This window comes from Mycetomoellerius zeteki, unplaced genomic scaffold (genome assembly GCF_001594055.1).
Source record: "Mycetomoellerius zeteki isolate Tzet28-1 unplaced genomic scaffold, Tzet1.0 scaffold113, whole genome shotgun sequence".
In the NCBI taxonomy this organism is placed as follows: domain Eukaryota; kingdom Metazoa; phylum Arthropoda; class Insecta; order Hymenoptera; family Formicidae; genus Mycetomoellerius; species Mycetomoellerius zeteki.
In genome coordinates this window covers 47,848-62,319 of record NW_017256051.1, presented here as the reverse complement: position 1 = coordinate 62,319, position 14,472 = coordinate 47,848, and the positions used below count along the sequence as shown (strand labels likewise).

Sequence of the window (14,472 nt, the reverse complement as noted above, 5' to 3'; positions counted from 1 at the left end):
AAAAATTTACGTTTGATTTTTCTGTTTATAATTATTTTTCAGCAATTCGTGACATTATTGAACACTTCCGTGACTGAAAATAAGATAATATCATATCATAATTTCATATTTTATACATAAGGCGCGCTAAAACTTCTGAATGGTAGTGTATATACTCATACAAACATCTTAATGTTAATTAAATTTTAATAGATATGACATCAAATTTTAAATTAATGCTTTTAAATTTAAATTAAACTTGTTCTCTACTTTTTCCCAATTAATTCACTATAATTTATTCTTTATTGATTTCTCTAATTACTAGCAATCAGTTATCTTTGAATTCTTATAACAAAAGTTACTAATTTTTATTCAATTTATCTTCGACACGACTTTGAACATTAACATCTTGTTATACTTTTACAAAAGAATTTTAAATTCTGAGAAAAAAAAGAATCTCTCTAAAATCTACTGATTTGTCAAGGCATTCAAAAGGCTTTTCCCTTCTATTTTGGAGAAGTTTAACCTTGACAAATTACGCAAGCACTCCGCAAGAGAAAGGATTGTTGGGTACGTGCTACCGTTTATCATTAGTTATTCTGAATCTCATTCACGAGTAATCAACGACGAGGATTCCCTAGCAGATCGCGGAAATTATCACCTCGTGATTCAAGGTAATAAACCGAGATCTGGTTTCTGCTTTAGTGTCTTATTCTACTAATGGCATGCATAATATTCGCATCGCAAATGCTGTCATATCCTGTTACAGCATTTCTACTTGGAAACATTTTTACGATACGAGCTCTGTTTACGCCGAACATCTGTAGGAATTGCATGATTTGAGAAACGCATGAGCTTGATAAGTACAATCGCTAAGTCAAATAAAATATATAGCAACATTTGCTTTTTGCGCTAATTGTCGGAAATGATAATATATTTTCAGAGAAATGTCAGAATTAATTAGATGCTAATAATACCAAGACGTGTGTATCAATATATAAAAGAATCGATCAAATCGAATAAATTTGCTTCTTTGCCAGTCTTATCTTATTTCGTTATCTTTTGCGATCTTATCGAGTCTTGCATAAGCAATCAGTTCTAAGAGAGAATTTTTTTTCTAACATTAATTAAACGATAAGATCAGATTTCTCATAGCAGTTTGACTATTGCGCTAACGTTTATGTGGTGCTATAATTTTCACAATTTACGAATGGATAAAATGTTGTCAAACAATGCAATTAAATCGCTTCGTAAAAATCGTAAATCGTAAAAAAATATTTGTACAAGAATATTCACACAAGAAGAAAGAACAATTTTACTACAAATTTATCTAAATTTACAGATTTACAGAGAATAATTTTGTTAAACCATCAAAATAAATGTAGGTTATCTAAGCTAGTTGTTAAACTGTCAAAACTTTTTGCAGCATTGCTCATTATATTTGAGCATCCTATATCATTATTTTCATATGTATAGCTAAATCTTTAGTAAAATTGTTCTTTCAAGAACAATTAGAGTATTAAGATGAGCGAACGTTGAGCTGCTGCTACAACATCGTAATTATTGCGGACACGACCCAATTTCCATCAGTTCGACCTACGAATTATCCATGAATTCAAGCGATTTAAATCCAAAAAATGTATGGACGTTTTGAGGTCAATCATCTGCAAAACTAATGCGTATTTCTGTCATTTTGCATTAACCCATTCGTCCGCATATGTACACGACAAGCGAAAATTTCATTAAAATGTGATTGAAATAAACTTGGCACGTAAATATTGCTTTACTGCTAGATGACACGTTTGTTATCATTTCATTAAATAATGGCACATGTATGTAACTATACATATTTTCCGCGGACAATTCTCTAAATATACATCTACGATTCTACAAAAAGAAATAATAAAGGAAATAATAAAGAAAACGGAAATAATAAAGAAAATGGTGTTGACAAATTTTTAATTTATTTTTCTTAATGAAATCAATATTAATTTTTATATTTTAATTTATTGGAAAATAATTATAAAACATCTTAAATATCCAAATTTTTATTTCATTTAAAAAATTTTCGTTTTAACTCGAGATTTAATTTTTATCATTAAAATATCGAAAATTAAGATATAAAAAGTAACAGGATTCAATTCAAATGTTATGATTACGTTATTTGGAAATGTTTTAAAACATAACATTAGTTAACACTATATCTTATTTAATACAATGTTAAAGTGATACTTAATATAATAATAATTGTAAAGAAAACTTCTCAAGTTATAACCTACTAAACCGATTTGTTATCTTTGTGCGAGATAAAACGTCATATCACTTGGCGCCAAACAGTACTGATATTCCACATGAATAATCATACAATTACGACACAGTATACTCCAAGAGGAATTACATAATGCACCGCGAGCGAATGCAGCAACTTAATCACGGAAGTATGACAAATTGTTCTTAGCACTTCTAATCGCAGAAGAGATGACACATCATGGTTTGAACTTACCACGCCATATTGTGATGTACATTGTATTGCAAAAAATATATATCTAATAATAATGCAATTAATAGTATTGGTGTTGGATGACGCTTCGACGATATTTTTGTTACTATATTTTCGTTAAATGCAATCAAAGTAAAAAAATATATTTAAATTTTTCAATATTAATAGTACTCGATAAAAGTAAAAAAATTGCATAAAGTTTTAATGATTAAAACCGAAATTGATTAAATCATCTTGATGCTAATCCTAAAAATAAAGTTTCTCTCTCTCTTTTGGCGTGGTAAGTTCAAACCTTTTATTAGGTAAGTAAAAAAAGACATATCGCGCGACAAATATTCGAGCGTATTAATTTCGGGATTATAAATGGAAAAAACCGAGCTGTCACACTGTCATGTAAATATAGAATAATTTATATACATGGAATTTTTTGGTACAAAAGATAATTTACAATCAGCTGTGACATAATTTGTAAATAGTAAGATATTCTTAGATTAATGCGCGAATCTTATAATTTTTTGCACAAAATTTATGATTTTTCGCGCTACCAGCGATTTATACGAATTAAATTTCAAATTGTCCCTGACATCTCGAAACTCAACCAATTAAAAATGCTATGCCATATTTTACCATCTAATTTGCTGCAGCAGCCAATCTTTTTTTCAGTGTAAGAGTACCGACAGCAAATTGTTACATGCTTAAACGAATCTCACATAATCGGCATAATGTATAATTAATAAAATGAAGAGAAACAGTTTTAGCGAAAGAATTAAAAAACATTTTTGAAAAAAGGATTTGCCGAGAACATTCATTTGAACAAGTGACCTAACTAATTTTGACGTACATACTCAGAAAGAACGATTTTGCTGAAATATTTAAAAAATTCATTAGATATAGATCAGAAAATAATTTTGTTAGACTATCAAAATATGTAAGGTGATGATCTCAATTATGGATCATTTAACGTAATTTTTATCAATTTGTGTAAATTTAAATCACAACTTTAGACGACCTATAATTCGCGACCAAATTTGGAACAGAATTATCTATAATTTTACGTGTCTTTAATATAGAAAACATTTGAAGAAATAAAATTCACATATAATATATATATCAGAATATACATTTACACTAGAATATGTAATACATAAAAGAATTATAAGAATTTTATCTTGAATTTTATCACTAATTGTAGATTGTCTAAAACGGTGGTTCAACGATCAAACATTTAAAAAGATTATTAACGTGAATTCAAGTCCCAATTATTATGGGTATATGGAGTGTATTATAAGAATATCGTTATATATAATCGAATATTTCGAGGAATAATTAAAGAAGAAAACAGTCTGCTTTTTTTTTAAATATTAGCAATAATTGAGAAGGTGATTTTATATTAAAATAATTTAAAAAATTAAAGAATGCAAAAAATTCTGCAGAATTTTATTAATGTATTTATGAAATACTTAATTAAACATCTTACAAGTTTGACCCATAATTAGGACCGTCATTTTAGGACATTTAAACTGATTGCTAGAATATAAAAAATTTTGCCAACATTGCTTGAGTTTTTTTTCATAATTTTAAATTCAACAAAATTATTTTTAAATCCATGTGCGCGTATTTAGTTAAATTTTTAAATATGTATTTTTCAGCAAAATCTTCCATGTAGTTGTAAACAAGATCTGAATGAAATCAAATAATAACTAAACAGGATTATTAACTTTGGCGTGCAATCTCGAACAGCTGCCGCTAATAAATTAACGTATTTCTCGATACTATCGAATAAAGTTAAAATCAATACAGTTAAAAGCCTGCATGAGTAATAACAAATAAAAAAAAGCTGAGATTACGATCCTTTTAATATTACACGTCAAATGATATTAATGTTGATTGGCAATTACATCAATTGAGCGTTCTACAGAGCTAAATACATTCATTAATCGTTCAGTAATTGTTACAAGATTTCACTCGACATCTTGATAAAGGTTTGCACTTGCAATTCAGCGCCGTAATAAAACAACGGCCACGATCGTCCCGAGGCATCCACGTCGACAAAAGAGCCTCGTAAATCTCGCATCATCGCGTCGCCGTGGATTTAAAACCGGTTGGAACCTGCTGTATAACCAGCGATAACTCACGAGTTTTACCACGATTTTCGTTCGTCATAATGCATACCGTCGCGTGCCATCGAAGTGCATTTTCTTGCGCCGATTACATTTTCATGCGCACAATCACTAGTAAGAATGTTTCTCGCAAAAAAAAAACGGTGTCTCACGTTTTTTCGAAATTTGCACCTAGCTGTTTCCAATTCGATGTCTTCTTAACCTTTCAAAGTTGACAGTGAGTATTGGACTTCCTCATTTATAAATAATTTGAATTACCATTACTAAAATAAATTTAGTATTCATTCCATTTTATTAAGTTACGTCATTTTGCGTCCTTGAAATAAAATTAGCGTCTTTCAGTCTGCAACATAAATGTGACTCACAGATTCAGCGCCAATTAAGTGTGTTACAAATTTTAACGTCAGCTTCGAAAGGTTCAAAATAACAAATTCGTTTATTATATCGGAGTTTAATAAACACAAATTTGATATTACATAATATTATATAATTTTGGTTTTGCATAAACAATTACTATGGTATTTTCATATAATTAATATACGTATAAAATACGTTATTGCATACCTTTATTGCAGATATTTTATTTACACAATATTAATTTAAATTTAAACTTAGCGCAAAAGAGATAAAAAATCACGAAATAAAGATAAATCGTCATTTCTAATTAATAACTGCGTGAATTATCTTTCGTAATAATCTTTCTCATTTGTGTAATAATGAAAGTAACATCCTAAAGGCGGATTCTGTTGCTCTCGCCAGCACTCTAGTTGAATGGAAAGTTTCCATGCGTGACACGCAACCAAGTTTGTCGGAGAATACTATTTTGAATTCAAGGACCAAGGTACGTTGCCTTCCGCGGATCAATGCTGCGATAAAGTATCAACGAATTTCAGCGCTATATCACATGCTTTTGAACACCCTATGATTAAACGGCGCGTATCAGTGAGAATGAGTTATTTTTAACGCCTATTATTCCTATCCATGTTGCAATACGAGTCTCGTCTTATTTGAATAACCAAACAAAATTATTTTTAGATCTGTATCTATCTAAATTTTTAGCTTTTAGCAAAATCGTTCATTCCGTGTATTATTTAGTTAACACCCAGAGAAAAATTTCTTCAATTCAAAGAAATGCTTTTTTGCTATACGGTTAAAGAAAAAATTTCTTTGATTCGAACGTAATTTCTTTGATTTAAACATTACTTTTTTAAATCAAATAAAAAAATTTATTTGATTTAAAGAAATTATGTTCAAATCATATGCCGTATAGCAAAAAAACATTTCTTTGAATTGAAGAAACCTTTCTCTGGGTGAAGTGCTGTATTTCAAAGAAAAAAAAATGCAAATGTTCTAATCGTGTATTATAATAAGAGTTAATTATCGTCACTCAAGGTTACATCTATAATAACAAAGAAAGCAAGATTGAAGGAACTGTCGCAGATTGTTAAAATGACACTCGTCGCTGGAATTTACGCAATCAACTCGCGCGAAACGCAGACGAAGCGCGTCGTGAAACAAATCTTCCCGCGTTAAATTTGTAATCGTGCGCAATTACCCTTTCGACCGCGCAGTTCGTTACACAGAATTATAAACTAATTATACTTTCATACCGCTTTCATGCTGCCCGAACGCTAGCATATACTCGCCCGGTATATTCCTTGATGAAAGGTCTCGCCTAAACGTTCACTTTCTCAAACCGTGTATCAAGTGTGTCGGTTGTAGCCTACATAACTCACAGTTACATACGCGGTATCAATGCGTGCAATGTATACGTATGTAACAATATACATATTCGGTAACAAAATGCGTGCAATATCGGTATTGCTAAAGAGAACGAGAACATTCGTGCGAGAAATGAGATAATTATGCTTTTCTGTATGTAATTACAGATCGTAATTAATCTCGTATACGACTGTAATGTAAAATTAATTATGCGGTTGTCATATAATTTTATTATATGTTTTAGAACAGCTACTTTACATTCAAATTAAAATATCTCAACCATATCACTTCAAGATAGTATAATTCTTAAGAATGTGTCACATCTATTTTTATAAATATGTTAATTTAAATCAATGTGTAACGTGCGGCCCATCTGTGAATTTTTTGTAGCTCACAGCCGAAAATATAAAATCATGATTTCTATTTTTATGCTAATGAAATAACTATTATATGGCCTGAAAGATTTTATCTATTTTTAGAAGTAAAAAATGACTTTTAAAAAAAGTTGCACATCATTGCTTTAAATAAATTATATACATATGAAAGTTATATATAACATTCTATTTTTATTGAACAACACATTAGTTATTTATTTACTTTATTTGTTATTATTTTTTGTTGTTATAATACCAAAATTTAAAAAATAATTTTCGAAATTTTACATAAATCGTCTTAAATACTTTAAATATTTAAATTAAAAAATTGAAATTTTTATTATTTTATTATATAATACATTTCCAATACAGTGCAGATAAAAAATACTACTAATTAATGAAATAATTTTTGATCCACGTTCTAAATTGCAGCTAAATTTTTCATATTACTTTTAAATGTGTATCTAGAAATCTAAAATAATCTGTAATTATTTTATGAGTTTTTCATCACTTTAAAAATACATAATACACTCTTTTTATGGAAATTTCTATTCTTCTTTCTCCTATCTATGATTTTATTGTCACCTACTTCCGTGATTTCCAGAATAGCTAAAGAACGAGCTCCGAAAATCAATCTCGTAAAATTCTTACAAACTATCGAAAACTTTGCGGCTCATCATTCGCTCATCAAAAATGCAGCGCGGATCATCTTAATGAATATACACATAAGAGAATCGCTTGCAGTGTTCCGGCAGAATTCTTTTAATAGCAATATTAAAATTCAGCGCGCTGAATATTTCAGCGCGTTAAAGTTGACCATCGTGTGCTGAGTTACTTTCGATGCATATTATTCTTCCGTCTGATTAGTTTTTAGGCAAATTAGGTTTCTAGACATTTTGATATTTCAGATAAATAAAATATTTATTTGCCGAACAGGTCTCATCGAAAATAGCCAAAAATAAAATAGTATTTTAGTCAATGAATCGATTTCTCTTCGATATAATTTATATCTGTTGCATAATTACTCTGGCTTATAATTACAAATTTTTTATAAAAATAAGAAATTAAAAGCAGATCAGGAAATTCAATTTTTCAGAGAATTTGACACACTTGAGAAAAAGATATTTAATAAAAATAACAAAATCTCTAATTGAAATTTCAATTAGATTTTTTTCCATCCATCGTGCCTTTCAACTGTTCAATTCAATATAATATTCTCGATATTGCATCTTCAATAACAAAGAAAGTTGAAGGAATTATCGCAGATTATAATAAACCTTTTTGTCAATACATACTCGGATATCCATACCAAATTTCAAATAATTGTGTATATTTTTGTGCAAATTTCGTTGTATCAAAAACTTCATCTTTCCAACGATAAGGTATAATTTAACGTAGATTTTAGCCAATCTTTGTTTTTATATTTTTAATAAAAACCTTAGGAAACAATACAACGATTTTACTGAAATGTTAAAAAATTTAGCTAGATAAAAATCTGAAAATAATTTAGTTGGATCATCAAAATTATTATGTACTAGAGAAGAAGAGTCTGCATTAATTGGAATTCTGGAATCCTTGAAAAGGACAAATCAGAATTTTTTGAATCTATTATAAATCTATTATAATTCTAGTTAAATCTATTATAATTAAATCTATTATAATTCTAGTTAAGATAATAAAAATTTTGATTAATATACGATCAAAATTTTTTAGTTCGTCCATTTTCAATCAAAAATTGTTCTCAGTGTGTAAAACATTCAAGCATTATAAATAATGTTACGAAAAATTTTGACATTATAGCAATCATCTTGAATAACTATGTATTCTACATAATTAATCCGATGACCCAAATAAAATTATTTTTAGCATTTAATTAAATTTTTAAATACTTTAACAAAATCATCCTTTTTGTGTAATGAAAAGCTGAAAAATTATGCATTAATAAGAATTATGTATCAGAAAAAAATTATATAACGAAATGATGTAATATTTGTATATTAATATTAATATATTAATATTTATATATTAACATATCAGACTTTTAAGGCGGATTTTTCAATCAGTTTAGAATAGATAAACTTTCCTGAGCAAAAACTTAACGAATGAATATCTCTAGTTCGGCGTCTGGCGCGCGAAGCCAAGCTTAAGCAAAGACGAAGAGAGAGCACCTCTGTGGGATGTCTGGTAGTGCGAGATACGTCCCTAGAGGATTTGTTGATCGAAAGGAAGCACAATCCCGGCACTGATTACGATTCCCAGAGCGAGACCGCGCCGTTTGATGTTCGGCGCGGATTGAGGGTCAGCGAGGGCGGAAATTCGCGAATCTTTTTTTTTCTTCGGCATGCGCGCGTGTGGGCGTCACGCCGTGATCGCCAGGGAGCACGTGATTTACGCACGCGAGTGAGATCACGCGTAGCCGCGAGCGGGAAACGAAATTGGAGCCGATACGCTCCGCGTGTGAAAAAGCTACCGAAATAAACGGACGCGCGCGCGCGAAGACGAGAAACCGCCAATTAGACTTCTTCCTTAGGCACGAAACTAGGACCGGAAAGACGGCAATGATCTCGAGTATCAAAATTAATCAAATTAATTAATTTGATTATATAAAAAATAAAGTAAAAATGTTTTAAATATTATAAAGTAAATTTCATTTATCGTACCTTTTTAATTAAGAAATTATTAAAATAAAAACTTTATTTCTACTTAAAAATTTTATATTTGAATTTTCTTAAAAATTACTACAAAACTTAAAAATTGAAAGTGTAGTCAAATGAGAATGTCAAACTGATCTTTTTCGAAAAATTTGCATAAAGATCTCTTTTTCCTATTGTTCATTCATTACGAAAACACATATAAAAATTTAGAGAAATTATAGACATTTATTTTGAGAACTTCCTGCCATGTTAAAAAATGATTGCTATATGTTATCTGTATGTCCGTGAATAGTTCGAAATAAATCTCAATTTATAAGCATCTACGATTAATTTCTTACATCATTCAAGGCGAATCTTACAGTGAGAAACAAAAAAATTATCTTCTTTATACTTAAAATATTCTTTTTCATTATCTAACTGAATTTTATTGATTTTTCTTTAGAATACCAATGTTTAAAAACTGACAAGATATAGGACAGAATAACAATTTGCATGAATAAGCATTTCGCATATAATTTTTCCAATTCATATAAGTGCTTGATCTATTACTTTCTAAGAAAATTTAATTTTTTTTAATAATTTTCTATAATTTAACTTTCCGATAATTTAATAATTTTTATTTTTCATATAACAATTTCCAGTAATTAACGTGTGCATTCTTGTATAAATAATTCCATCCGATTCCCACATTTTGTTAGAAATGGAAGAAATGACTTCAGTTCTTTTGAAACATATAAGTGCTGGTGTGAGAAGCAAAGGAGAAATGTCCCTCAAAGAAGAAAAAAACGTCTTCAACAAAAAGAGAAGAAAAAGCCAATTTGTTTAAAACAAGGGGAGTAAGAAAGATTGACCTTTGACTACCCGATACAGAAACGTTACGATATTAATTCGCCGGAAGTTCGTTCGACCGGAAGTCAACGGGTTTCTCCAGCAGGCCCGCCGGAAAGACAGAATTCGATTTACATCACGACACGATTGCGCCCGCGACTGATCCTCGTGTCAAGGCCGTATGATTAGATTACCGGACGTGCCTCCGACGTGCGCGACAATTAAACCGGCTAATTTATGGGCCACGAAAGTGCGCTCTATGCGTAGCAGACCTGTGACCCACAACATAACTCCCAGAAGGGAGAAAGAGAGCGACATTCAGTCGTCGTATCGAAGATGACAGCGGAGTTAGCCAGCGATAACGATATACCGATGACAGCAATAATATATTGCCCGACATCGTTACGAAGTTGATAGACGCTATAATTAATGTGATCAGACATCCCGCTTTCGGCAAATCCAAGTGTGTAATAAATGGCTTTATACGTAATTTTATGTATATATATGTAATTTAATTTTCCATGTAAAAATAACAAACTATGTTGCATACAAAAATAAATTTACTTATTTAAACGTGGAATATAAAGTTATTTTTACACGGAATACTAAATCACGTCAATGAAGGCACTTATTACACACTTGGATTTATATAGATTTTAGAGTGATAATTTCGCTTTCAAGATAATGTTTTTCCCACCATAACCATGTCAAAAAATATAAATTATTATCTTTTAAAAATAAATTAGTATTATTGTTTTTATCTTTATCCATACATTCTTCTTCCCAATCCTCCAAAATGACATTAATAGAATCTCATTTCAACATTGAGAAAAAATTCTGATTGAAAATGAACAAACCAGAAGATTATGATCGTATCAATTAGAATTTTGGTTATCTCAATCGTAATAGATTTAACCAGAAAATTCTGATTTTCAACTAGAATTCCACTTAATAATGCAACAAGATGTTTTCCAAGAAGAAAAATACAAACTCCGTTTATGCTCATTTCTACTAATGTAGATTAACTTTAATCTCGGTTGTGTGAACTTCTTATCTTTTTCTAGTTCTGAGAATTAAAGTAAATTAAACCGAGATTAGAATTAATCTACATTGGTAAAAATGTATCAATATTAGGAGTCGTTTTCACACGCGCGCCTTATTATCGCTATATTATCACTTTACGTAGTAGCACTGACGTCAAACCATTTGTGTTCGTAACAGAGAAAAAAAAAGAGAGAAAGTGAGAGGAAGAAGAGCTGCTTTTTCTCGCGTACGGAATCATTTTAACGAAGTGCCTCGTCAGACGGATTTAAACGTCAGCTTTACGAGCAAGCGGATTTAAATGCTGCCATTATAAGCAGATGGATTTTACTTTCGGACGTGTAAATATTTCGTGACGTCACGATTTCAGTAAACGAGAACGTAACAAAAGAATTAGAGAAAACTAAAATTGATGTGTAAAAACAGGTCTTATGAGATTTTAATTTATATATAAACAGGATTTCAGAGTGAATGTTTATGTCCATTTCCATCAACGTAGCTTAACTTTAATCACCAAGAGATTTAACTTAATCTTTATCTCTTTTTAAAACTTTTTCAAACTAGAAGAAGATAAAAAGTGAGTTAAATCAAGATTAAAATTAATTTACATTGACGAAAATAGAGATATTATTATAATCGATGAAAATAAATCAAAGAATAATCGAGAAATTAAATTAATTCGTTTTATTAAAAATATATAAAAACTACAATTTCGTAACAATATCAAATAAGAGAAATAATTTCATTTTTAGTCAAAGCGGATCTTAGTGCGTATCAATATTCATATAAAAATTTGCAAATATATTTTTCAATTCTATATACTCCGGTTTAACCGAAAATAAGATTATTTCTCTCATTTGATTTCTTATCAGTCTAAAATTTCACTTGTAACGCTATCAATATTTTTAAAAAATTATATTCTCATTGACGTCATTTGCGAGTGCTTCCTCGTTAGCATCGACACTCGAGAGAACGTTGATCTATTCATTTTTATCGTGATTACCGCGCGCTTCCTATATTGGAGCACTTCCGCCACGCGGTCGTCGCTCACACGATTACGTTCAATTGAGGGCACGCCTTCCCTTCCCCGTTTACCCGCACAAATCTGGCGTATATTTATTCAGATAAATGTTTCCCGGAAAAACGGCACTTTCTCGATCTGCGCCTTCCACGAGTTTCCTCGCGGACGATAAACAAGTTTGAAAGTCGTGCCGCGGCTTACCTAACCTCGTTGCGGGACTAATGCGTCGTGGATCAGGCATGATGCTGCACTCACCTGCATGCTGTCGGCCGAGATGATCTCCCCGGAGAAACGGCGCGCTAGCTCGATGCCCAGCCGTGATTTTCCGGACCCGGTGGCGCCCAGGATCACTAAAATTGGCACACGCGACATAGACACCTTATTACGATCGACCATCGTAAGCACGATACTAGGCGCATGCGCCGTGTTTCGTTTCGCCGCGAGCGTCTGCCGCGCAGGCGCGGGGAAACGGCGGAACGCGGACCGCGGCGCTACATTTCAAAACAATGGGAAACGAGGACGACGATGACGTAGACGATACCCTTGAGCCTTTCGTACATACCACGTGCATAAGGTCGTATTTTATTCATATTTCTAGCAATAATTTAACTTTAAACTCGGTTTAATTTCCTCTTTATTTTTTCTGATTCCCATGTTACTAGTAATTTAGGTTATTTTTAGTCTCGATTTAACTTACTTTGTATCTTTTTCTAGTTTTAAAGATTAGAAAAAGATAAAAAGTAGAGTAAAGTAGAGATTAACGAACTAAGACGACCTGAAATCAATATTTCATATGAAGTTATGATTTCATTTGTAATTTTGTGTATTTTTAACTTCTTCGTAATTTTATGTCGCATTTATAACTTTGTATAATAAACTATAATTTATAATTATATCATATATATAATTATAACTAGTAATTATAACTATAAATAAGATTTAACGTGCCTTAAAGTCTAAAAAAATTATCTAAAAGTTTAAGATAACGAAAAATGTCTTATGAAACTGTCGGAGAAATATGTCTGGTATTTTTAAATGACCTTACGTTCCAATTTGCTTAACAAAAATTTACTTAGCAAAAATTTAAATTCGTGATAATCAATGAAGAATATAATAAGCAAAGAGATATTACTTCTTGGTCGATTATTAACAAGCACTATCTAAAATTCCGAGAACTTTTCACGAATTTTCCAAATTTCCGAGAATTTTTGAAAATAAAATATCGGAATATAATTATAAACTTAGTAACTCTCAACTTTATGCAAATAAAATGCAAAATTTCAATTGCAAAAACTATAATTTTATTATTTTTTCCATTCTATATGTGCGCGTTTGTGTATTATAATGCATAGAAATTATACATAAACTGTGTTCGATTCCCGGCCGAGGTAATATTTTTCGCAATAATTAAAAATTTATTTACAGATTCTATTAAGTTAAGATCTCTACAATAGTTGTTTATTGAGCATCAAAATTTAATTTGTGATATTATTTCAGTAGTTTAGCTACGTTTGTAAAGTCCAGAAAAATTTCGACGCGTAGTGAATATGACTGCAAATATGGTATACATGCAAGTACATATATAGTATATATACATATAATTCACAATTTGAATTATTTAAAAGAAGCAATTAAAGATCTAACTTCGACCGGCATTTAATATATTATTAGTGAGCTCTGCATGTCGGTCCTATGAGATTTAAATTTGATTATATGTAAAGTTATGTAAGTATTAAATTATTTGACCCTAATTTATTAAGTACTTGCAGCTTTTATTTCTTATTAACGCATTTCGGTAAACTTTATTTTAACTACGTTGTTACACGACACCGAAATAATAAAAAATGTCAGACTTCGATAATAGATATTTTTATAATATATTACAAATTGACTCTACCATATGTATTATAATCAATACATGTTGTGGACAGTAATATTAGTAGTTATATATGTTCCAAAAAATGTTTTATTATGTTTAATCTTTACTTTATTCCAGAAAGCCTTGAAGATGTCTTTAAAGCGTTTTTTAAAGAACTTTTAATGACATGTTATAAAAGACGTCTTTAAAATATCTTTTAGAATCTTACGTAAGTAATTGTCAGCATTCGTTAATCAACTTATAATTAGAAAAATAGAAACACAACTTATATAAAGAATAAGAAGTGAAATTTATTTACCTGTTAAAGAAAATTTTTATGTGTAGAAGATATTTTAATAATTAGGTATAATATAT

At 30.2% G+C, this 14,472-nt stretch overlaps 1 protein-coding gene across 1 annotated transcript in view; it reads right to left on the bottom strand.

Annotated features, from left to right (window-relative positions):
* The window catches only part of LOC108728145 (tRNA dimethylallyltransferase, mitochondrial), a 104,569-nt gene extending 91,930 nt beyond the window's left edge, over positions 1-12,639 (bottom strand). The window contains exon 1 of the mRNA XM_018456547.1: positions 12,495-12,639. Coding sequence (XP_018312049.1) covers positions 12,495-12,635 — 141 coding nt within the window. The 5' untranslated portion in view covers positions 12,636-12,639. The remainder of the gene's footprint in view (positions 1-12,494) is intronic.
* Positions 12,640-14,472: the final 1,833 nt, after the last annotated feature.